We start from the raw sequence: 26,138 nt of genomic DNA on the forward strand, positions 1-26,138 counted from the left end.
CAATCTTATTTTATTGAATAACATTGAACAATACCCATGAAACAATACAAACTTGTTGTTTTAACTGCACATGAGGTAGTTCTCTCAAATATAAATGAAAGGTTTAAAGCATTGCTGTCCAAACTACTAAATTATATCAGTTCCTTTAGTCTTTCATTTTTCACATTTTAGTAGGTAGAGGCATATGAAACCGATCTTATCCACTGATCTTATTGACAAGGATCGGCCGATTGCCGATCTCCTAAAATTAAGGAAATTGGCACCGATACCGATTTTGGCCGATCAATCGGTGCACCCCTACTTCAACCTGGTATTGCATCAAACATGTAAAACATCTACTGGTCGCTTGAGGATATCAATATTGTGAGTGTCCGGTTGTCCTTTCTAACCAGCTGTTTACAGATGTTTTCCAGTCTTATTTTGCAGATTTCTGCTTATGCATGTTTTAATCATGCTTTTGTTCGTTGCATCATTTGACCTGGCTTGTGTTGCCAAATCTTGTCTAAGCCAAATCTTCTTTAGGATTTTACATATTTTTCTATTTTATGAGCATACACTAGAAGCTACCAGGGTTGGTTTTAAAGCATTCTCCTTTAAAGACACTCAATAACTGCACAGGAAGGTCAAGGAGAGGTCAAACATTGCATGTTGATATCTATTCAATGCTAACACCATCAACATCTTTAGACTCGTCAAATTTTACTCACATGCTGCATTCACAACACTCTGTGTAGCCTCATAGCAATTTCCTGCGCGTCTCTTTGTGCTTATTAGTCAAGAAATAGTTTAAGAGTGAAAAGAACTTCAGGCCTACTGCCATGAATAGCCATAAAAATGCACATCAAGTCAATAAAACCAACATATTGGAACATAAACGGAAACCTGGATGAAGGTTCCCACTTTGTGCAATTTCAGATAACTGCAAAGTAGTCTTTATCTGCAATGAGCTCAAGTGTCATACATGTTTTTCAGGGACTGTGTGAATGCACACCTAAGTTATATGGGGATCAGAAACCCAACCCCCTACCCATTAACATGTTATTTTTAATATACTGCTTTGTTTAATGTCATGCATTTTCTTTCACTTGTTTATGTGCCAGCTACTACTTCACATATGGTGAGACAGTCACGCCAGAGTCCATACAGAAATCTAGTAAAAGTATAATGCGTCTCCCATCAGCAAATTATACATTTTAAACCACGACATGAAAGTCGTTGCACATGAAAAGGAGCTGTTCTTTAATGCGGCAGATGCAGCACTACTACGAAGCAGCACTTCCTTTGAAATAACATTATTTTCCCTTTAACTTAATACAAACTGACCGTGGCGCAGGGCCAGTTTTGTGAGACAGAACATCTTGAACTCTAATGTTAAAGTTGACATTTTTCTACGTAAACGACGTTCTCCGTCAATGATAAATACGCCGAATACCAATTCGCTCAGAAAAAAATTAGAATAATCTTTAAGTCCCCTTATATTTTCTATTGAAGTTAGTGCGATAAGCAATTGGGCTTATATTAGCACCTTAGAGAACGATGTTTGGTTCACACTGTCACCACAGAGGAAAACCGGAATTGGTCGAGGATGAATGGGCAAACAGTTCAAGCACGAGAGAGAAACAGGTGCCTCAGTTCCCATAGTGTACACCTTTCCTAGTAATTTAGCACAAACACTGACCAATGAGCTGACAATAGGCTCACTGACAGCTGAGGTAGGAAGCAGCACTGAATAAACACAGCAAAAGGCTGACGTTTCCTGAAACGTTAATCCCCAGCATTTCATGCAAACAGGGATACCCCACGTCAGTCACGGAGGTGTACCTGCTAGTAAAGCCACACACACATCGAAACACCTCTAATTAACCCGTTATGGTAAAACAACACGGCTAAGAAAACCCCCCACTTTGACTCAAAAAACACCGAGTTACCAATAAAATTTCAATTAAAATTGTCGTGTTTAAGTCAGAACACGATACGTTTCTAATGAGTGACTGTATATTTTAAAAAGTGACGGGAAAAGTAACAGCTGTACCTACATGTAAGGTCCCGCGCTGACAGGAGAAGGGGGCAGCTCCTCTCTGCTGTATGTGCGTCGTTTTTGCTCAAGACTGTGGTGCTACAGGCAGAACAGCGCATGCGCAAATAGAGCAGAACACGACGAGGGGGAACCCAGTGACGTTGAAATCGGCACAGCCAATCAGAGCGACCGTGTTGCCGAGAAGCTGCGTCAAGCTAGATCCAATATCAATAGGCCTTGTTATTTCCTACAAAATAAAATGATTGATAGATTAATAAAATACAGAAATCAAGAGAAAAATTTGGATTTTGTTTGAATGTGAAAAATATGTCTTAAAGTTTGTCATTTGTTATCTTTACTCATATAATTGAACGCATTCATTAAATTTATTAAAGTGAGATCTAATCTTGCTTTCTTAATTTGTTATATTCTCTAACCGGAAATGGTTATTACACGAGTCAAGTACTGTTCTTACTGTTCCTTTGTCGTTCTGTGGAGAATTTTTACAAGGCATTTATCATATGCGGTATATATTCCATTAACTATACCAAATTCATGAAAACTAATCTGTCCTTCTAACTCACCAACATGATTCTCATAGCTTTGAAACAAAATACATAAAATTAATGTAATCAGCAAGACAAGAGACACTTTTTAGCTCTTTGCAGTGAAATTAAACTTTAATTACAACGATTTAACAAAAATATACGCCCAAATACAGTTACACAGAATTAATAGATTTATAAAATAACGTCCATTCGAAAAAAGAAAACACAGAGTCTGTAGTGATCACCATTTCATCTCTTAGTTTCAGTGAGGGTTTTGGGTATGCACACCTCTGCCTATGTCTTAGGCCCCAGGGTTTAGGGTATTTTAATATTCAAACAAACAGGAATGAACACATCATGACATAACTCAGTTTTCAGAGTTTGCTGCTTCTGCTGCTAACTCTTGCAGTTTCTGAGGGAGTATGACGGTAGCAAAATGGACCCTGTTCTCCTTCAGTTTCTGTTTCACCATCTGTGTCAGGCCGAGCTCCATGTACTTCTGCCTCTGTCTGTCATACTGAGGCCAGCTGACCAGATTAGAACCATCAGGGGAGCTGGGGAGATATTGAGAAAACCAGACATCAGGGCAGTATATGCAACAAAGAAACAGTTTGCTTGCGGCTGAATATATATAACCCTCAAAAAGGCCCATTTGATCCTGACTGATCACAACTATTCTTCGTTTTCTGAGTTTAAGCTGTTACCGTCCTGCTGCAGATTCAGCTTGCCAGCATACAGGACTCAAAGGGTGAGACACTCATTTGTCTCTGCTGCCAATGGCTTTTTAAATGAGTAATTCTGTGCCTGTTACTTTTATGATGCATTTTAAATGTATTTTATTCAATTGCCCACTGTCTCATTTATTGTGACATTTCTTTGTGCTGTATTTATGATGGGTCTGGATGTATCTTTGACTGCTTACTGCAAAACAAAATGGCTATTTATACATATATGAAAATGTTTTTTTAATTAGTCTGGTTACTTTCCTCCTCCCCTTTGCAAACCTGGGTCTAGTGTGCCTGATGAATTGTGAAAAAAGTCTATGATGTATACAGCAGCCTTAAGCAGACACATCCATATCATTCATACATTTTATGAAAAGTAGTTTTGTGCATTTCATGTTCTAGTAATTCCTCCAAAACATGTTATTTCATTTTTAAATTGATCTTTCGTAAATTATAAGGAATTTTAGTTTTTGTATTCAACCCCAAACTTACACAAGTGGACTGAAATAACCAGCAAATATTTCCTATCATGGAAACCTTTGATTATTATCAACTGTGGCTATCAAGGATATTTTTAGCGTTTTCTATGTTAATTTTTATTTCAGTTAATTTCCAGTGTTCAAAAGTGAACCAAACAAAAGAAAATCAAGTACAACATTTTCTTGTGTGAAGCTAATTGTCTTACCGTCTACAGTAGCAGTGAATATTGTTGACTTAAATGAAAAAAATTATGCAGTAATGCTTTGATTCTGTCATTTTTGAGCCACCTGAAAGGGTGTGGGTCCGATGCCCTGTTTGTTTTGTACTGTCTATTTGTTCCTTTGTATGTTTTTGCCCATTAAAGGTCCAAACTGCAGGAATTTTCATTCAATCAAATCGATTGGTTTCAATTTTTGGAAATTTGGGTTAAAATTGATCATCAAGGAGTGGTAGTGGGTCCTAGGGATGGAAAAGTTAATGATTACATTGTTTTCAAAAGAAGTTTTCTTGCTTTTAATGTCTTTTATGTGTCTTACAATTTTTCAAAAGGGGTCCGGCTGCACACCTACATCTCTGACGACCACCCTCTCGGACCGTTCATCTGAGGCGCTGTTTATTCAAGAAAGTGTCTTGATATGCTGGTACGACATATACTTGCTGCATTAAAATGTTTTTTTTTTTTTTTTTCCTGTAAGAAGACTGTTTACTGCTTTAGAAAATGTTTTGTAATCAGGTTTCAGGACAGGTTTTTAACTTTTTACTGTTGGTAGCCTAACCCTTACCTTAAAGGTCACATATTTTACCCCTTTAAGACAAGTTTATATTGGTCTAAGAGATTCGCAGAACATGAGAAGTTTTCTGCTGAAAAAACACTCCAGCAGAGCTGATACCCCTCTGTTTCAACCCTGCTCAGAACGAGCTGTTTCTGTGTCTGTGGCTTTAAATGTTAATGAGCTGTCTGACTCTGCCCCTCTCAGGAAATGGATGTGGCTAAACTGACTTGGGGGCGGGGCTAACTCCCCACATGACATCATGAGGAGAAAATCTGAGCACGGGTGGTTTCAGCACCAATTTTCTGAAAGGTGGAGAAAGGGAGATGGGGAAGGGAATGGATTTTTCTGATTCTTGGGGGGATTGTGGACAGGCCAGGCGCACATGTTTTTGCTAGAAAAGCCTGAAAAAGTGTATTTGCATAATATGTGCCCTTTAACCTATAATCTAAACCTAAATGAAAGTTTGATCCAATTTTAATTCAAAAGCTTTAGTGTGATTTTCATTCTGAGATACACAGTGTTTCAGATGAACCATCTGCAGCCAGACTGTCTTGCAAAGTTTTTCTGTATTAAGTCAGAATTCAGATGTCTCTTTAAGTCTGACGTTTTAGCTTAAAGTTGCTATGGTGATTGTGCTCAAAACACAGAATACAATATCATTGATATGGATCCATTAAAGACGAAACATAAAAGTACAGCTTCATATTTGGCCATTAAAAAGCTGGGAAGAGTGTCATAAAATGTGTATAAGCAATAGTTGATGTTAACTCACCCATTACGGACAAAGTTGCCCCAGTATGCCATCATGGTTCTACAAACACTTTCATCGTCATTGTTAATGGGGCCTGAAGGTGCATGGGGCAGATGAAATTAGTTAACCAATTTGCATAAATAATTTGCCCCGTGGAACTTTGAATAAAAGAAAGACAGGGCCAACAATGCTCATCTGATGTTACCCATAACCCACCAATGATTTTTATATCTCCATTCCAGAAACATCCACCAAACATAAAGCCGACGTCATCAGCGTGATCAGCCTTCACAAAGCTGGGCCTGGTGTCTCTGTGAATCTCTGCACGGTACACAAACTCATACATGTAGACAGGAACACCCAAATCTGAAGACAAAGAGGAGAAAAAGACAAGAAGAGAGAGCTCTGGCTGAGAAAGAGGGTTGATCTCTGAGGAGACTTAAGCCAGACAGAAAAAAGATCAAGAAATCAATAATCTGTTTTAACAAATTACACTAGCATTGACAGAATTTCAGCTTCAGATCAATTTGTGCTCTCATTGTGATGCAGACATTTGTTAATAATCCCCTCTGACCTGCGTGGTATCCGGCCACTTTGACAACAGGCAGCGTCATTAGCAGATCTCCTATGATCTCTGTGAATGCATCTCTGATCTCTTCAGGAGTTCTGGCATCTTTTAAGTATTCATCTGTGATGAGGTTATTCACATTAGAGGTCTGGAACAAGGAGGAGAGATAGCCAATCAGATTCCTTATTAAAACTGGCGTACTGTCTAATATTTGAGAGATACAATTCTCTCAAGATCGCAACTTAGTTGTGTAATAATCTTGAGACAAAGCTGATGGCTTTCTTGTTGTAACATGTGAGTTCCTAAAGAAAAAAAAGACCAGGATGAATTTGTTGTCACTGGAAAACTAGCACTGATACTCCAAATTAACAAGATAAACAAAGCATGTTGGGATGTGTCACTACCATGACTGTGTAGCAAAAGTAGGGTGTTAGCAACCTGTGCAATGTGCTGCAACACGGCAGAAAGACCATGCAGATCCTCCCATGACTGTTATTAAATAAAAAATAATGAGCATATTGCATCTTTTATGTGAGGCACTACTAGCCTTCAACACCGGGTGTCAGTATGGCAAAGGAACAGTAGGTGGCGCTACAGCAAAAACCATGGAATCAACATTTAAATATGTATAGGGGCATTTGTGCAAAGTTTAAAAAAAAATCCCTAGTAAATGTAGTTGAGCTATCCCGTTTCACAAGAAGAGTGACAGTGAGACCTAATGACCTTGACCTTTGACCTAAATTTCATCAAGTTAAAACAGACATTTGTGCAAAGTCTGGGGAGTTCTTTAAATATTGGGTTTATAAAAATGGATCAACAATCCATACATGAAAAGCCTCTGGAAGCATATCAGTGGAAACATGTCCTCTCAGGGCTTCTGTATTTTTGAGCAAGCTGTTTTTCCATTTTTTTATATAGTCCTCTCATTGGCCTGTGCTTTCTTTGTGTTTAAGCTTTAATCTAAACATATAAATTACCGTCTCTCAATTGTTTTATGAAGTTTATTTAACTAAATATTATACTTAAGTTTGATACTTTTAAGTAGAAAATTTTAGTTGCACATTGTATTTCTTAAGGATTGAACTCAGTTCCCTATTATAGGTCTGATGGCTTGCAGAGATGTTAGAAATAAATAATAAATACAGAACAGTCTCAGGACTCATATCAGATCCATTAATCAGTCGTTTTTATCAGTAAGCATCCATATTTTATCCGCTCACCCCTGCAGAATTGAACATGTTGACCACAGCCAGCACGGCCTCTCTGTTCATCCCCTTCTCCCAGCCTGGAGGAGCAAAGCTCTGTGACACACATGAGACAACACTTCAGAATAAGTTTCTCAAGAGCAGATGCTTCTGTACAGAAAAATAATACTGAGGCAGAAGAAGTGTGAGTGACCTGAGGTAGGATCCATCCAAACTCATGGTTGGTTATTCCCATCATCACTGGCACCTTCATCACTTCTTTCTTCTTCAGAAGCTCCTCTGCCAGGTCGGTCAGAAATACACCATCCACCACAGCTCCAAGGTAGATTTTCATCTGGACACAAATTTTCAAGTTAAAAACATACAGAAAATTATATATATACGCTATATACATGGAGGGACAATTAAGTTTCAACAGGAAGAAGAGTGTAAGTAGGCTGCCATCTTGTGGCAGAAGTTGGGCATGACAATTGCAAAGCTGCATTTTAAATCAAACCACAGATCAAGTTTAAAATCTATTCACCCCCTTCGGTTCCATTTATTTATATGCATGTGAATTCAAACCAAAATGTACACTAATCCACAACTTTTAAATTCTAATTTTGGTCTAGGTTTCAGGTGGAGACAAACAAAAAAGGAATAACATTTCTCAATCATTACTTTCTCAGTTTCACTTCAATAAAAGAGTACAGACAAAGGGTTTAACCAGTAGGTAAAGCAGTGGTTCTCAACCTTTTCAGCCCACGACCCCCAAAATAAAGGTGCCAGAGACCGGGGACCCCCACTGTACCTGAAGGTGGTTGAACACAACCATGCACATTCAAGAATAGTCATGTGGAGACAAGGCTGTCCATTAGGCGGGAAAAATGGGAGAGCTTTCTGGGGCCCAGCCACACTGGGGGCCAGCAAAATCATGGTCCATTGTAAAGTTAAGCTGTGGTATATGCTTAACAAAGCAACAAATATACAGTATATTTTAAATCATTTGTGTAGTAAGTAGCCCTCTCATAAATGTCAATCCTTTTGTTAAAAACAGAATTAAAATATATTGAAAATAAAAAGCGTTAATAATGGCAAAAAAAAAAAAAAAGTGGAAAAGTTGGTGACATTGGATATTTTAAAAGTAGCAGGAATGGGTTAGAAGTGCCAAAAATTGGATAAAAGTGTCAAAAATTTTAAAAGGCAAAAATGGGTTGAAGTGGCAAAAACAGGCATATTAAGAGGAAAAAGGGATTTAAAAATTTGCTGAAATGGTGATGAAGTGCCAAAAATAGGTGGAAATTTGGTGAAATGGGATGAAAAATTTATATAAACTGGCAAAACGGGTTAGCTGAGGCAGAAATAGGCAGAAATGGGTTAAACTGGCAAAATGGGCATATTAAATTATGAAATGCGGCTTAAAAAGTGGAAAAGAGGGGTTAATAGTGGCAATAATGGGTCAACAGAGCCAACAATAGGCAGAGAGTGGCAAGATTTGGTTTAGTAGTGGCAAAAACAGGCAGAACAAAAGTAGTGGAAAGGGTTTAAAAATTGAGGAAAAAAATGAGTTAAAAAATTTTCCTAGTTTTTTAAGGCATCTGGAGACCCCATCTCAGTGTCTCGCGACCCCAAATGGGGTCTCGACCCCCCTGAGGTAAAGGTAGGCCAGTGCCTTGGGCCTAAGACATAGGCAGAGGTGTGCATCAAATATGAAGTGTGTGTTAAAAGATTATTAAGATGAGTGTTTAGAATATAAACTAGTTTCACTCGAGTGAATTAAATAGCATTTAAAAACAGTTTGTTGGTCCCAAGAATTCCTTTGGAAGGACACAGGACCTGGAGATTAGTCAGAAAAACTGAACCTGACTAGAAAAGATGAGTGGAAATTTGTCTTTCAGATACGTTTTAAAGTTGAAAACTGAGCAGAAATAAGTAGTTGTAGTTTAGTTTGTTGATGTTGTCTCTTACAAAGGCTGAAAGACCAAACAGCTGATCTGATAGGCTGTGGTGGAAGACCATAGTCAATTCTTTTATTGTACGATAGTGGCAAAAATGTTTGAGCCAACATTGTTTTTGGCCTGTTCTCACCTAAAATTTGTTAAATTATGCAGAGCAACTGTTTCTATCTGCTACACAGTATAGCCTGGAAGAAAAGTCTTCTTAATGGGCCAATGCTCACCAAAATCTCTGGAGGCACATGCCACTACTATTGCCAAGTACCTCATATGATCCAACTTCAAAAATACCAAAACAACTGTTTATGGAAAGGGGCCTAATTTTGCTTTTATACCTGGGGCCTCCAAATGACTAAAACTGCCCCCAGACAGAACCAGAGGACACAGGACTGAACTAAACATACAGTCTGCTCAATTAAATCCAGGGTCAGTATATCAATCAATCAATCAATCAATCATTTTTTGTTTGTATAGCACCACTCAAAGTTATCTCAAGACACTTTGCAAAGAGGGTTGAGAAAAACTTAGAATAAGGTTTTCAAATGAAATATAATCCTTGATTTAGGGTTGACTAAGAGATTGGAATTAAAGATAGCCACAACTCCACCATCACGGCCAGTGTCTTGTGGTATATGAGTATTAATATGACTCGGAGGAGTTGATTCATTTAAACTTACTTATTCATCCTGGAGTAGCCAGGTTTCAGTTAAACAAAATAAGTCAATGCAAGTTTCTGATATTAGATCATTTACTAGTAAAGATTTAGATGCCAGAAACCTGATATGAAGAAGATCACAGTAATTTTTTTCTGATCAACTGTCAGATTATTATTCATGGTTTAATTTTAAAAAGGTTACGATGATTTGCACCTTTTCCAATTGTATTTCTATGTATTGAAATTAATGTCTGGGTTAAGGGACATACATCCTCTCTAGTCTTTACGATAATTATAATTATAATGAGAGTGGCTGTGAAAGCACAGACAAGCGTGTAAAACTGCATCTCTGCCTCCTGGTCTGAGCTCTGCATTGTCATGATTTAGGACTATATGAATACATATATATGACATCTAGAAAGATCTAGATCTTCATAGGATTAATTACCCTTTTAGTGGCATCAACCAGCTCTTCTTGACTCTTTCCTTTCATACACGCCACCAGCTCCTCTGTGCTGCTGCGGTCACAGTCAGTTAGATTGGCAACTATCTGAGTTAAAAAAAGAGATAAAAGAAAATCAAAGCAGCACAATAGTTCTCTGGAGATAGAACAAATAATGGATGAATTTAGCCATTTGGTACAAAAGAGCAACAACATCTACTTAATCAGTAGCAGAAAGTTCAAGTTTTAAATACAACCCTTTGTTCAAAAATAGAAACAACAACAAAATCAGATGTTAAATATTTATTTTTCGCCGTTTCAGGCTGCAGTTCATGCTTGTGGGCAACGGCATAATCACATTTACACAGTAACTGGAACATTGTTGTTTTAGTGTATCAAGTACGCTCATATATTTTAACATTTAAACACATACACTAATGTTGGGAAAGCTACCATAACATGTGAGTTCACACAGCCTGTGCTCTATATAATGACTTTTTCTGGTCACAATAAGACTTTACCTTAAAATAAAGTCTATCATATCTTATATCTAGGACTGAATGTGGCAAAAGTGGTCCTTAGACAAAATTTGCAGCCATTTTAGCTTAGTTTCTTGACTTTGTTTTAATGTAGCCATTCCAAATATAAAACAATGAGCTTGTGTTTTACAGAGTATTACCTTTGCCATAGCCAAAGGATGTTTGGTGGTGTAGGTTCCAAGTGTTGCTACTCCACTTTGAAAGATTGCCTTATGAAACAGTCCTCTGGCTTGTGGAGACAAAGTCTGTTCATAACGGAAGAAATAAATGCAGTGAAACCAATGGATATGGTAGAATATAAAATATAGCTGTGCTTGAACATAAATAAAAGACACCATAAGAACTCAAGCCTGGTAGACTTTACATGTTGAATGTGTGAAAACAGTTGGTAATACATCTATAGTGGTACATCTACAGCATCCTCTGTTATTCCCCTACATCAGCTTCATTTTATGTGTTTAAATAGAGCATCTTTCACACAAACATCCAGCCCAGAGTGCTAAGCATAGCAAAAAGCTAGATAATAAAGAAAAACATTAGATACACAAATAAAAGATTGGAACACAATGAGGAAATCATTGACTTTGGTTCAAAATTAAACAACTTAAAATTGGGAGCATTTAGAGAAGCTTTTTCTGGCTGCTTTGTTTGTCTTTTCCTCTCTCGGTTGTCAAAGGCTCTGACCCATCAATACATAAATACCTGTTAGATTATATAATGTGAGCTTTCTCTGCATTGGTGTCTTTAGGGGAAACATAAACTTAACATGAAAAGAAACATGACATTTGTTTTTGGTAGATTATTTATCTGTTATAAATCTTAGACCGTTGGAAAGTCTGTTTAGTTCCTTTTTAAAATTTTTGCCACATTTGTAAGGAGCATGCATTTGTGGGATGAGCAGCAGAGCTGAGTATGTGAGCACTGCCCATGTAAAATGTGGCAAATCTTCTCTGCCAATGCCAGACGGAGTATTTTGCAGTTGCTATTGACTACTGTTTGAGCTTCTGGTACCCCCAGGTGCTGACAATCAGGTGTCTGAATGGCACCCAATTGTCAGCACCCATGAGCATGGGCCCTGCTACTGTGGTCAGGAGGTGTCTGCTCCAAGAATCGAAGGATCGGCATGCCTGGATAGGGCCCGTGTGACAGGGCAAATTAAAGTTGGTGTTCTGCAAAACCAAGTTGCGGTATTATTTGGAGTGAACCATAGTATCTCCAAACTGAAAGTCAAGATCCATACAACAGGGACTGTCAGAGACGGGCACCCCAAGAAGACTATGTCCGTATCCTGTCAGCACTGTAGGCTGTCCTCTACAGATTTGCAGTTAAGGTTTGCAGGATGATATGGCCAACAGTTCTCTATTCAGACAATCCGGAACATTCTGCACACAGCCAATAGGCCAGGCCTATTTGTGCTGGTGTCAGCAACACGTGCACCAGAACCTGAACATTTGGAATGTAAATAGATGAGTCCAGATTCTGCCTACGGCAGCCTGTAGGGTCAAAGTGTGGAGAAGACGCTGAGAACACTATGCTGATCGCTGCACTGATAGAGTAGCATCTTTTGGTGGAGGCAGTGTGATGGTGTGGGGCGGCATCTCCCTCACTAGAAAAAAATGAGGCTTGTCATCATTGGAGGCAATCTCAAAGCAGAGAGATATCGAGATGAGTTTCTGCAACCAGTGGAAATCCCACGTCTCCACGGTCTGGGACCGAACTCTATCCTCCAAGACGACGCTCACCCCCACAGAGCGGGGTTTATCAGAGACTACCTCCAGAATTTGGGATTGGAGAGCTGAGGGAACGGCCTGCCAGCAGTCCTGACCTCAACCCAATTGAACACTTGTGGGATCAGCTTGGACGTGCTGTTCGTTTCAGAGTGACCAACACAACCACACTGGCTGACTTACTACAAATACTGGTTGAAGAATGGGATGTAATCCGACACCAGTGTGTGACCAGGCTGGTGACCAGCACAAGGAGGAGGTACCAGGCAGTTGTGGCTGTGCCAGTGTGGCTTGTTTCTTCAGACTTCAATCATCCAATCCACTAAATAACATTAAACAAGAGCCAATGGCAGAAAAAGCTGCCAAAAGAAGAATGAATGTTGTCACAATAAAAGCTTTAATTTTTGATTTTATATGGTACATGTTTTAAATAATTTGATGTTGTGAGATTGAGTTGTTATGTTATTCTAAGAGTTGAGCGCTGCTAGGTATCATTGGTGTATTGATACTCCAGATTTTAATATTTCCCATTGTTCTCTGGCTTTTTGCTAAAAAACAAAATATTTTGTTTACTCACTATGATTTCTTTGGACCTCACTTTTGTTTCTGCCTAGCCCTAGGGCCTCCAAACTACTGAAACCACCCCTGATGGGAAAAGGTTAAAACACAGTCACACATCTTTACCAGTATAGATGCACTGATTCCTCCTGCAGACTCTCCAGCAATCGTGATGCTTTGTGGATCCCCATTGAAGGCCTCAATGTTTTCCTGAACCCATCTCAGAGCTGCCAGCTGGTCCAAGAAACCCCAGTTGCCCTTGGCATGGTCGTCTCCAGTACTTTTGGAAAAGAAAAGTCAACAACTCATTATATGTTTATGTGTGGGCTGTCACAGAACTGTGGTGAGTCACACAGCTCCCTACCTGAGATATCCCAAAATGCCCAGACGATACTGGATAATGACCATTATAATGTTTTCATAAGCAGCCAGTGGAGCTCCATCATACTGAGAAGCTGCACCCATCGCCAGACCTCCTCCATGGATCCACACCATCACCTAACACACAACACAACACTTGAGACTGTTAATGGCTGACATCTCCAAACACTTAGATCAGTAATCATTATAAACAAAAGATTTAACTGTCACATTATTTAATGACTTAATTTTGTATCTTTAAAATAAGAAATGCTTCAGACAAGTCTATAAAACTCCCCAAACCTATATCTGAGTATTTTAGGTTTCATAGGAAGTGTAACAGGTGAAAGGTCAGAAATGTAACTTTCTTTACAAGTGTTTTAGTTTTCACAAAGTACAATATTTATATTTTACATGTGAAACATGTCTAATGATAAACATTGATTTGTGTACATGGACAAGATTTTTTCCTTTTGTGTGTCAGAAAATTCATTCAAACTTAAAAAGCTAAAATGAAAGCAAATTTTGGCCTGCAATGCCAAAACCTTCATGTGTCAGCAAACACAACCAAATTATTTCTACAAATAATGTCAATTAAATAAAAACATGTAATGTACAACAAGTGATCACATAAATTTTCAAGTGAGTGACCTAATTCAGCAGAGGTCCAGCCAACTGGTGCTAGTAGTCTCACAATTAGTGAATGGTATAAAGACACCTGTGTCCGGAATAAGTATTCCAGACTACCATTACACCAAGATGACAAAGAACACTACAAGCAGCTCAGAGAAAAGGTTCTTGGAAAGTAAAAGTCAGGACACGGATACATAAAAAATTCCAAGGCACTGAACATCACCTAAAGCTCAGTTAAATCCATCATCAACAAATGGAAGGATTGTGGCACACGATTAAATCTGCCTAGATCAGGCTGTCCTCACAAACTGAGTGACCATGCAGGAAGGAGACCAGTGAGAGAGGCCACCAAGGCACCTATGATTACTGACTTACAAGCTTAAGCAGCTGAGATGGGAAAGACTCTGCATACAACAACTTTTGCCTGGGTTCTTCACTGGTCGAAGCTTTATGGGCGAGTGGCAAAGAGAAAGCCACTGTTGGAGAAATCTCTTGTTAATTCTCAACTAGAGTTCTCCAAAAGGCATGTGGGAGACTCCATGATCAAGTGGAAGAAAGTTCTTTGATCTGATAACACTGACATGGTGCTTTTTGGCCACCGGACAAGATATTATGTTTGGCTGACACTAAACACTGGACATCACCAAACTCACCATCCCCACTGTGAAGCATGGGGGTGGCAGCATCATGCTGTGGAGAGGCTTCTTGGTAGTCAGCCCTGGAGAGCTTGTAAAGGAGAGTAAAATGAATGTGGAAAAATATAGGAGCTCATGGAAGACAATCATATTCAGTCTGCAAGAGAACTACAGCTTTGGGAGAAGATTTTTTTCCAGCAAGACAACGACCCGAAGCATACAGCCGAAGCTACACATAATGGTTTAAAGACAACAAGTTGAATGGCCTGGATTGGCTGAATCAAAGCCCAGACCTCAATCTAATAGAGTATAAAGGTATGTTCACTCCTGATCCACATGCAACCCGACAGAGCTTGAGCAGTTTTGCAATGTAGAATGTAGTAAAATTACAGTTTCCAGATAGTCTTGATAAACAATCTGCCCTTATTTCATTGGTGTGCATTGGCAGAATCAGAGTCAGGTCTATGAAGACAATAAAGCAAACCAAGTCGTCCTTTCAGCTACATAGTGAATTTCTATGAAGACACTTCAATAATAAAGCCAAGCCTGAGCTGAAGTTCTATTTGAACTAAGTTAATAAGCAACGGACACACGTAACAAAAGCAACTCAGACAGAGTGAGGTGGACAGAATAAACAGGACACTGAAAACTACCATTCAGGAGCAATTTAAGAGCTGATCTGTATTGTTAATGTAAACCATGCAGAGATTTTGTCCACTCCTCTTAATATAAATGGCGTCTTTAACCCACCGGTAGTTTTTCTCCTGGAGTTACATCAGGTGGAGTGTACACATTCAGATACAGACAGTCCTCTGAAACCTCTGGTGGGGTGTATTGCATTGACATGGTCATTGAAACATTCACAATTAAATCTGGATCCTGGATGCACCTGAGAGAGAAGGAAAGACAGATAACAAGAAGCTTGTGTTGTCCAAAGGTTAACATTTGAATCAGTTCTTATTTCCTGTGACTTTTAGTCTTCTGGTCTTACATGGGTGGCTGTTGAGTGCCATCTCTCACTCCCTGCCAGGGCTCTGCGACCTCTGGAGCAGCAAAGCGGAGGGGCCCCACTGGGGGGCGTGCAAAAGGTATTCCAAGGTATTGTTTAACCCTCGTGTGTGTGCCTTTCACTGCTGTGTATTCCCCTCTGATTTGACCATTTTTCAGAGAAACCACAAGGTCGTCACTCCCTGCTAAAGACACAAGACTATGTTAAAAAATCATATATGGTTAAAATCAATCACTTTCCAGATGACTGCTGGATACTTTGAGTTTCCCAAATTTCTTAATTTTGCAGCTTATGTGGACAAATAAGAAACCTCTAAGCTATGATGGTTTAAATCTTTTTCATTAGCTCAAACTAAGTTTGCACAAAGTCACCATCGCTCACTGGTGGGGCCAAAGTTGGTCAGAGAGTTGATAAAAGTTTAATGCTTGAATCTACAGTTGATTTATTTCATTGCTATGCAGATTATACTCAGTTAAACTTTTCAATACAGATATTGTCAAATTAGGATGCACAATTGTAGTTCTTAAATCATTATAAGAAACATATTAGAAACAAACAAGGTATTAGGGCCACCCTAAAACACGAAAATTGAGGGGATCCATTTATTTTTTCATAAAAGAGTGGAAATATTGCTCCGACTTACTGTCAGATTGTGTGTTGTTTGTCATGCAGTGTACAGGGGTATCAACAGCTGTTCATTACCTGACTATGGCCACACTAGCTGCTTCTGACTGGTCAGATGGATATTTAAAATGTTTGATATCTTGGTTGTATGACTCCATACACTCCCACACAGAGAGCAGAACCACAAGCAGAATGAACTACATGGGGGCATTTTTTTCTTTGTAAAATGTCAGATAGCAGCAGGAAAGACTTTATAATCCTAACCCTAACTATGGGGAGACACAGCATGACAGAGAGAGAGAGACAGAGACAGCGAGAGAGGATATGACAAGATAAGACTTCAACCTCAGTATGAGAGACTTATTCAAAGTAAACTCCACAGATTTTTGTCACAGTCCATCTTGACTTCACTTCACAGTGTGAGCACAGAGGTGGTGCACTACTATTGGACCGGGCGTGCATTGGCATTAATGGTCGTGCGTTGTAAGTGATTCAGTATGAGCTGACATTCCACCATGACTGTTATAAAGTCCCATGCAAGCCTGGCTTTAGCTTTGAAAGATTTAGTTAAAGCTAACATAGCTACACTAGCTACATAGTTATTGTTACTATGTAAGCCAACGTAGCTAGGTTAGCTTTAGATTTTGTGATGTGAGCTTTGGCAAACATAGCAGATGTAGCTTAGTTACCTTTAGCAATTGTAGCATAAGCAAACGTATCTTCATTAGCTTTAGCTACATTAGCTACATAGCTATTTTAAGTGAATAAAATATGGGTTTACAGGATTTGCAAAACTGTAAAAGGTGTACAGTCTTTACCAACATTACCTACGTAGCTTACATAGCTAATGTAGCCTTGTTAGCTTTAGCCTAAGCTACATGAGCTGCCTCAGAGTGTTTTCATAGAGGACAAGGGATTTTTCTGTAAGCAGACTGCTTTCTTGGCTTTAGTAAGTAACTCTTACCTTATCACCCACCCTTACCCTATGTGGAAGTGTAATCTGATTTTATTTTGAAAGCTTTAGCTTGTATTTCCATCCTGACAGGTGTGGTCAGTAAGAGGGGACATCAGAGAGCTGCAGTCTGCAGCCAGACTGTTTAGCTAAATGCTGCTTAATACAAAAAAAAGTGTACCTATAGAAGAGTCCAATGACAACAGATGAAGGCTAAACCGAATCTACTGGTGTTTTGAAGAGATTTAAGGGGCTGTGGAAAATTAGGTTTACATGGATATCAGTGACTAACATTGGTTCTTTATAGAACAAAGTCTATGCAGCACTACTTTAATTGAATATTTTTATTTAATACTGCCTCGCACTTTGTCTTAACAACATTTCAGAAGCAAATATTGAACTTTTTCTTGTGTCTTCTATATTCAGAGACTTTTTACAACATTCACAGCATAAGCACTTAACATTTTTGTCTGTTTTTTTAAGCACTTTTATCGTTCCATATTCAAAACTTCTAATATTTATCTCCAGGACTTTTATTAATAAAGGGGAATTTAGTGTTCTAATGCAGCTTACTAGAGTACAATACTATAGCACTTCTTGAAAGTTCTTGTAATTTTGTTTTGAGAAACAAGAAACACAATATTACAGTCAATCCAGGGATTACTTGGTGGGCTAGGAAATACTGAATGCAGCTATTGTCTTTTTAAGCCTCCGTATAAACTATAGAGGTCAGTCTATGAGGACGGCTGTTGTTGGTAGCTTCAAAAAACATTAAAAAAAAAAAGCTACTCTCAACTCACTTGTCAATATGCTTATGCTACATCTTCATTATCTGCTTTTATGAGTTTTTTCTTTACGTCCTCTGGCTTCCTAGTTATTACAAAGTCATACAAAGGACCTATGCATCTGTCATCCTCAGTGGCTGCTGCATCAAAATGTCCTTCCCTGGCAGGAGCGAAAATAAATGGTTTTCTTACCTGGTGCAGCCTGTGCTATCACTGTCAGCACAGGAAAGAGATAAACAAAGAACAACGCTGTTCTCATCCTGACCAGCCTCGAAGAAAAGACAGTAAGAATTACAGTGTACTTTGGGAGAAAAAGACCTCTGCCCCTGCCCTCTAAGACCACCCCCTCCTACGCTCACAAATCTGCTCACGTATTCTCTTTAAATTGTTAATATAAACAAAGTGTGTGCATGAACTTTCAACCCAAAAATCCTCACACACTACTCCCACACACTACAAACAAGCTCTTATGTCACAAAGCAAAGCTCAGCAGGAATAGTATAATCTCCATTGATTTAACCTCTGATGCACCGCAAACAGCAGGCTGACCGCTGAGTCAAAGTCCTGCTCTTTGACCGCTTCTCTGTGTTGCTGCAGACACTTGTATCTATTGTAACCTCTAAACTTCCTCTCAGTTGGGCCGAGAAAGTTCAAAATAAAGAGAAAAAATGGTTCACATAATTTTTGAGCTCTTCTTACTATGGAATACAAATGGACAAAGGAAAGTAAATTGCAGATGCCTTAAAGCTGCTTTACTTTGCATTTAGAATGAAAGAGCAGATATCTATTTTCAGAAATACATGAAAAAAAGAATATATGTATATGGTAGGAAAGATTGTTGCTCTCTAGTTGCTGACTTGTTCTATTGTATAACCCAGGGGGTTGGTTCCACATGTTTTGACAGCTGGATGAGATTCTTCTAGTACTTCCTTCTCATCATGAACTAATCTCATTAAACATCCAAATTAACTAAACACAAAGACTGGGTTATGTGTACTTTAGCTTTTTAAAATAAAAACTATGCTGTGCCCTAAAGTTCATTTTGACTGGACTGGATCCAAACAAAGGCCAAGGCCCTTCTTTTAATCTGATGTGCAACCCCAAAATCCTTAATTATGATTCCTATTTCCAGGATTTATTTTTAGTGGCTATATTGTGAAAAACCTAGTTTTTAGGGTTTTTTGTTTGTTTGTTTGTTTGTTTGTTTGTTTTTTACATATTTTTGTTTATCCACAGTATCTGCCAACACTCAGAATATGTAATAAGCCAATCCTGTCCTCTGTCCACTGTCAATCAATGTGTGTAAACACAGACATTGGTCCATTTAGAATGGGCTTTCCATGTGATGTTACAGTGGGTGTTACCTGCCCCTTTCCTGGTATCTGAACCCATAGCCCATGAGGTACACAGCTGAACTTGAGTGCCACAGCTCTGGGAAGAGGTTTGAGTGAGAGGGGATGCGTTTGCATTTAAAGTGACACACACCAAACTGCTTAGAGCTGTTTTATAAACAGTCAAAGATTTTCTCTGGTGCTTGATCCTATGTATATCCATCCATCCGTTTTCTATACTGCTTATCCCGTTCGGGGTCATGAGGGGGCTGGAGCCTATCCCAGCTGTCATTGGATGAGAGGCGGGATACACCCTGGACTGGTTGCCAGTCAATCGCAGGGCTGACGTACAGAGACAGACAACCAGGCATGCTCACATTCACACCTACGGACAATTTAGAGTCACCAATTAACCCAATGAGCATGTTTTTTGTGGTCAGAGGAAGCTGGAGTACCTGGAGAGAACCCAGGCATGCATGGGGAGAACATACAAACTCCGCACAGAAAGGCCCTGACCGGGAAGCAAACCAGGAACCTTCTTGCTGTGAGGCAACAGCGCTAATCCCTGCGCTGCCTTGAGGCCCCAGTGTATATCCAAATATATATCTGTATTAGTTACCTTGTGTTACCTTACTCTAAGTTTCGTTACATTAAAGAGGGGGTATTATACTTTTCCAGTTTTTAAAACATAAATATAAAGTCACAATGTTGGGTGTCAATACTCCATACTATGATTTCTTGTGTTGCATTTGTTGCATTGCATTTCTTTTCACTGAATTATGTTTTGTTGCGATGCATTTCATTGTGTTGCGTTGTGTTGCATTTCATTACATTCTTTCGTGTTTTGTTGGATTGTGTTTCACTGCATATCATTCTGTTGCGAAGCTTTGCATATCATTTCATGGCATTGCTTTTCGTTGCATTGGTTTCCTTTTGTTTCCTTCCATTGTATTGCATTTCATTTCATTGTGTTGCATCACATTTAATTGTGTTGCCTGGCATTACATCATGTTTTGCTGCATCGCATTTCATTGCATTGTGTCTCGTTGCATAATGTTTCATTGCATTGCCTTTAGTTGCATTGTTTTGTTGCATCGTGTTTCGTTGCATCGTCTTTAGTTGCATCGCCTTTAGTTGCACTGTTTTTTGTTGCATTTGGAATTTTATTGCATTTGTTTCTTGGTTGCACTTTGAATTTCATTGCATTTTATTTCATCACGTTTCGTTGCATCGCTTTTTGTTGTATTGTGTTTTGTTGCATTGCATTTCGTAGCATCGTCTTTAGTTGCATTGCCTTCAGTTGCACTGTTTTTTGTTGCATCTGGAATTTTATCGCATTTTGTTGCATAGGGTTTTTGCATCACATTTTGTTGCATCGCGTTTTGTTGCACTGTTTTGTTGCACTTTGAATTTCATTGCATGTTATTGCATCACGTTTCATTGAATCATGTTTCAATGCATTGCATTTTGTTGCATTGCATTTCATGGCATCGTGTTTGTTTGCTTTGTGTTTTATTTTGTTGTCTGTTTGGGTATGTTTTAAAAGTCACATATTATTCAAAATACACTTTTTCAGGCATTTCCAACAAAAATATGTGCCCCATGCCTGTCAACAATCCCCCCTCTCTTTCTCCACCTTTCAGAAAATGTGTGGTGAAACAAGCCATTCTCAGATTTTCCCCTCATGATGTCATGTGGGGAGTTAGCAGCACCCTCAGGTTCAGTTGGCCCTCCCTGCTTGCAAGAAAGATCTTCCCTCCTCTCCTGGAGGTTTAGGAAAGCCACATCCATTAAGCCAAATCCATTTCCTGAGAGAAGTGGAGTCAGGGGCAGAGTCAGACAGTTAATTAACATTTTAAGCCACAGACACAGAAACGACTCATTCTGAGCAGGGCTGAAACAGAAGGGTTTTTAGATGTGCAAAAATCCAATACCGAGGTGTTTTTTTCAGCAGAAAGATTCACAGGCATGTTTTAGGGACATCAGAGACCAATACAAACTTGTCTTAACAATGCTACCTTTAACAGCTTTTCTCCCTCATGAGAAATTTAGCTATATTACCAAAGTGTTGGTTAATTTTTTGTAAATACACATTATGGAGCGCAGTTCAAAATAAGAAGTAGGCCGTGGAGATTGGAGCGCTGAGCTGCAGGCCTGGTCTCTGCTCAATCAGAAAAACTTCTTCCCTTTCCTTTTTCTTTTCATGGCAGATGGCAAACAACTTTCAGGTACATTACCGCTACCTTCTGGACAAGAGTGTGGGCCTCTACCTGGAAACGCCTAATACTTTAGGGGCAGTGGTGGGGTGAATCTGGGAGATTGAACCCACAACCGATGGCAGCCCCCATTAAAGACACATCCTATTACAATTATAGATGTTAAAAAAAACTATCTAGTTTTGAAAAAGATTTGAAATATCTGAGGGAATTGGAGAACTCAGCTAAAAATATATATGCCTAGCATAGGGGTAGTTAATTGCTAATTAATACAGACAGTGCAAAAGTTCTTCATATTCATATCTGTCTTCTTCATATTGTAGCATTACGTTATTGTAGCATAAGATAATCCATTACTGAAAAAATTCTTCCTATGTCACCATAGAAAAAATAAAGAAAAAAGTGTTACACTGTTTCTGTTTCTCCCCTGCCTGTTGGAATGTTGTCATGTAGCTGTTTGATGACATAGGGAAAACAGCTCTGACAGTGTATGCATCGCTAGGTGATTAGGCTGGTTATAAAGCTGGTAAAATGGCAGGGAACACAGCATTACAATATCCCCATATCCCCATTATGTTGAATTTTAGGAAAAAGGGACAGAATAACCTCAGCAAAATGTAAGTTTAGAAGCTCTTGTTCCATTGTTTTCAGTGAAATGACCGTGCCACACAGCTGTTTAACAGCCATGCTATAACAACATATTCTGTTTGCGAGCATGTTTAGTTAGGTGCATGGAATGTATTACAATAAAATGGGGGTTTACTTACCTCTCTTTAAGTTGTAGTCTTAAAGAACCACAAGTATTTTACCTGGGGTTGCAATGTAAATCCAAAATAGTCACTGCAAGTTCAGAACACTTTCTCCCTGAATAAAATCAGCCTAATTTTGAATGGGGCAAGACCTCAAAAGGGCAGATTAAACCATTAACATATACCAGGAAAATGCTAAGGCAATAAAGCAACCAGAGAGGAGTCTTGTTTTCCATCAGAGTGCCATAAAATTCTTCTTTTTTTCCCAATGATTGGAGTGGTTGTTACTGACCATTAGAGAGAATGCAGTACCATAGTGACCCATTATACATCTAAATAAATTTGATCTACCTCTTCAACCTGGCACTGCAAGAGTAGACAAAGTCTTGATGGAACCAGAGTTATGACAAAAGAAAACAGACTAATGATCTTTAAAGTATCAGTGGGAAGATCCAGTCAGCAGATCTGTGGCTGTCAGCTGAATCTTACACACCAGAGGTCAGGTTTACCTTTCTCTGTTTGTCGTTCTATAATGAGTACAGAAACAAAATGTTCCACCAGGTCAAACAAACATAAAGAACTCTGTGAACTTGAGGCTGCATTATTGTAACAATTCAGTATCATACTGCAACATGGTTGATATGTCATTTTAAGCTAATACAAAAGTTTTCTTTTCTGTTTCTGCAGCAGGAACTCCATTTTCTTTAACTTTGTTCAGTGGGTAACTCTGATTTATTTTGACACTCCTAATTATAATTTTTAAAACGCTGAATAAATGCATACATCAAGTAAATTTCTAAAAATGTACCAAGATTCTGAACAGTGTCCATGTTGGCCCCATGCAACTTTTTATCAAAGCATTATCAAAGCTGGTTAAATTGACTGAAGCACACAGAAAAACTTCAAATAATAAAAGTTTCTGTTTGTTTGTCCCCACTAGCAAACACAATGGTGATGAAAGTAATTATCAGGGCTTTCAAGTGGCTGGTAGGTGTTGAAGGACAGCGGGATAGAAATTGCATCCCACCAATCAGGGCCTAGAGATGATTTGACACAGTTCTAGTGACCAGAACAATATCATGAACGAAATTGCTACAAGAGAAGCTAAATAAAGTCCTGTTTATATTCTGTATTATGTGTGTCCATTTTATGCATTAAGAACACGACTTCAGTGACAACCTGATATTGGAACTCATCAGCCCATCATTTCTGTGGCTGTCTTACCATGGCTTAGTATCACTACATGCTTTTCTCCCTAAAGTTTCCATAGACATGCTTTGGAGGGATGCTAATAAACCTGTGGGGTACTGGCTGCAGTGAAATGACAACTCAATTCAAGACAAGTTACAAGGGAGTTGTAATGTGTTGTTCCGGATCAGTCCATTCGAAAACCTGTTACCGACTTGGTGCTTGGCTGTGGTGTGTGTCCACTTGTGCTGTCAAGGCTTTCATGGCACAGCCATGTGTTTGCAGCGTTTTAGCTGTGTCCCCCTGCTGGCACAGGGGGCTAAGTAGTAATTCACATTCGAAAGACAGGAATCAGCTCCCATTCTATTTATGTTGTTGTTTTGTAGATTTAAAAAAGGCTAAATTGTACCAATTGATGAGCTGTTTGGGGCCTAAAGACCACTACTGATTATTGCGCTGAGCCAAAAATTCCAGATCTCCAAAAAGAGCTGCAATTCCCATCACTCTGAGCGTGACTGCACAGACAAATAAGGCCATGCTTTGTTTGCTAGCAGAATTGAGAGGATCACGTCAGTTGCCAGGGCGGCCTTTAATGTGTGCTGAGACTCATTACTGTCACACACCCGATCCACTCCATATGAAACCATCCCAAACCTCTTGTTTTGCAGTCTGATCTCTCAGATATCAAACTGTTTCAAGAATGCATTGAAGTACGTCCACACAAAGTTTTATGGATTACAATGTGAATTCCAAAATCAGATCGAAATCCCTGTTAATGCATTGTAAAACTGGGTGTATGGATCTCAAGTGGTGTAGAATGACAATGAAGCCTAGTAAGTCAAGAGGCATCTCAGGTCTTGAGACTTCTTGTTAAGAGCTTTGTGAGGTGTTACTTTGCTGACCTGAGTGATAATGAACAGGTGAGGCAACTTTTGAAGGATATGGCAGAGGGATTAGAAAGGATAGATGTGTCAGGGCTCCCAGCAAAGTTGGGAGTTACAGTTCAGGCTCTCTTCAGCCACTGTCATTTGCAGGTCTGCCCACAGACTTGGATGGGCCCCTGAAAAACCCAGAGACTGGGCCGTCCCTAGTTGTGATTTATTCAGTGCATTTGTGTTGGATCAGTATTATTGGTCCTGGATAACAGTTACATCATTTTGGATCTGAAAAAAGTGCCAAGCCATTACAGGCTCTGATGGTACCTTTAATTGTGGTACCCTTTAACTCCTTTTCACCATGTTTCCCACTCATTTTTTACGTTTGTAACACAATTTTCACCCAGTTTTTTGTCACTTATAACACCCTTTTTGTGACTTTTGAACTATTTTTGCCAATTTATGCCACTTAAAATCTCTTTTTGCCAATTTTAACCAAACTCTGCCACTTTTGCCACTTTAAATCAGTTTGCACTAGCATTTGCAGCTTTCAGCACATTTTCACCACATTTTTGCCACTGTTAGCCCATTTTTACCACTTTTTTTTTGCCGCCATTAACACATTTCCACCTTTTTTTTGCCAGTTTGAACCCATTCTTTCATATTCTGCCATGCTGAACCAAGTTTTGCCACTTTTATTTTTGTTTAACCACTTTTAACCCATTTTGGCCACTTGTTGCCCATTTTTGCTTCATTTCACAATTATTTCATAATTTTTACCCTGAAGTTGTCTCAGTTTCTCCTTCTTTATTTTCTGGCATCTTAACATCAAACATTACTTTCAAAATAGTTTAGTTCAATGTGGCCATCCACATTGCCATAACTTCCTGAAAATGTAATGCTGTTTTAAGAAAACATGTTTTTGACTTGTAAAAGTTAGAATGTGCTATGTAATTTAATAAAATTCATTTTTGTTGCTCTGATAAGAGCAGGTCAAAGATGACATATGGTTTTAGTTTTGCCATGTTGGGATAAATGAGTTTCAGAAGGCCAGTTTTGGATCAACACTAGACTGGGTTCTCTTTCTGTTGGTATGATCTAAAACCAACTGAATAAGCAACGTAATTAAAATCTAATAATTATTTAAAGAAATCTCTGAGAATTCATTGATATTGAACTGCAGAGCTCCACTCTACTCTGGTAACTTAAAAAATAGCCACTAGGTGGCAGCAGTCAATCTGGCTGTAGGAAACCTACTCACTATCCTCTGTGCTCTTGTGTGAAGGCAGTAAGTGGGGCATGGGTTGATGGTTCACATCCTTAGACCACAGGAATAGAAAATGTGACTTAGTTTTTTTTTTTTTTAATTTTTTTGAATCCCTTAAAAACATTCTCACCAATGAATTTTGAAAGTGAAAAGTGCACTATTTATTTATTTATCTACTGATATTTTTTATTTGTTTATCATTCAGACCCCCATAATCCACTGCCTTGGTGGCACCAACCTTGACAATTCTAGTATTAAGAGCCAAGGCAGCAATGAAGTCTGAAATAAATGGTTAGTACTATTATAATAATACTATTGTAATAACACCAACACACAAACACAAAAAATACACTAAATCTGGGGGACAAGAGATCTGATTTCAGTCACTATGAAGTCAATCAACTCTCAATGCATTTTAAGCAACTCTCAAGGGATCGTCATCTACATAGGCAAAAACATTATCAAAGCTTTCAATATTCAATTTTATGATGTTTAATACATGAAAAAAAGACTGCAAAATATTCTCACTCTATTCTAGTCTTTAGTGCATTTTCAAACTACCATTCATGCTAACATTGTTGTGCTGCTTTGA

The 26,138-nt window shown here is 38.8% G+C and overlaps 2 protein-coding genes across 4 annotated transcripts in view; both read right to left on the reverse strand.

The window, feature by feature from the left end:
• Positions 1-2,159, reverse strand: part of kiaa0513 (KIAA0513 ortholog) — a 42,916-nt gene extending 40,757 nt beyond the window's left edge. Inside the window, exon 1 of one of the 2 annotated variants that reach the window (XM_041795623.1) lies at positions 2,037-2,159. The gene's annotated coding sequence lies outside the window, so the exon portion shown is untranslated. Of the gene's footprint in view, positions 1-2,032 lie in introns of both variants that reach the window. The other variant, XM_041795624.1, reaches the window with a different exon arrangement.
• Positions 2,160-2,680: 521 nt separating this feature from the next.
• On the reverse strand, positions 2,681-18,334 carry ces3 (carboxylesterase 3). 2 transcript variants are annotated; one of them, XM_041796053.1, is made up of 13 exons: positions 18,113-18,334; positions 15,542-15,740; positions 15,301-15,439; positions 13,287-13,420; positions 13,049-13,202; positions 10,778-10,882; positions 10,105-10,206; positions 7,261-7,401; positions 7,083-7,163; positions 5,869-6,010; positions 5,511-5,660; positions 5,316-5,388; positions 2,681-3,119 (listed from the first exon to the last, which is right to left on the reverse strand). In XM_041796053.1, exons 1-13 carry the CDS (start codon positions 18,177-18,179, stop codon positions 2,933-2,935), a joined length of 1,674 nt encoding a protein of 557 aa, XP_041651987.1. In that variant the 5' UTR covers positions 18,180-18,334; the 3' UTR covers positions 2,681-2,932. The 2 variants fall into 2 exon arrangements, with proteins under 2 accessions (XP_041651987.1, XP_041651986.1); XM_041796052.1 differs by having other exon boundaries at positions 15,542-15,743; positions 18,113-18,333.
• Between the last annotated feature and the right edge of the window lie 7,804 nt (positions 18,335-26,138).

This window comes from Cheilinus undulatus, linkage group 9, assembly GCF_018320785.1.
Source record: "Cheilinus undulatus linkage group 9, ASM1832078v1, whole genome shotgun sequence".
Lineage (NCBI taxonomy): Eukaryota > Metazoa > Chordata > Actinopteri > Labriformes > Labridae > Cheilinus > Cheilinus undulatus.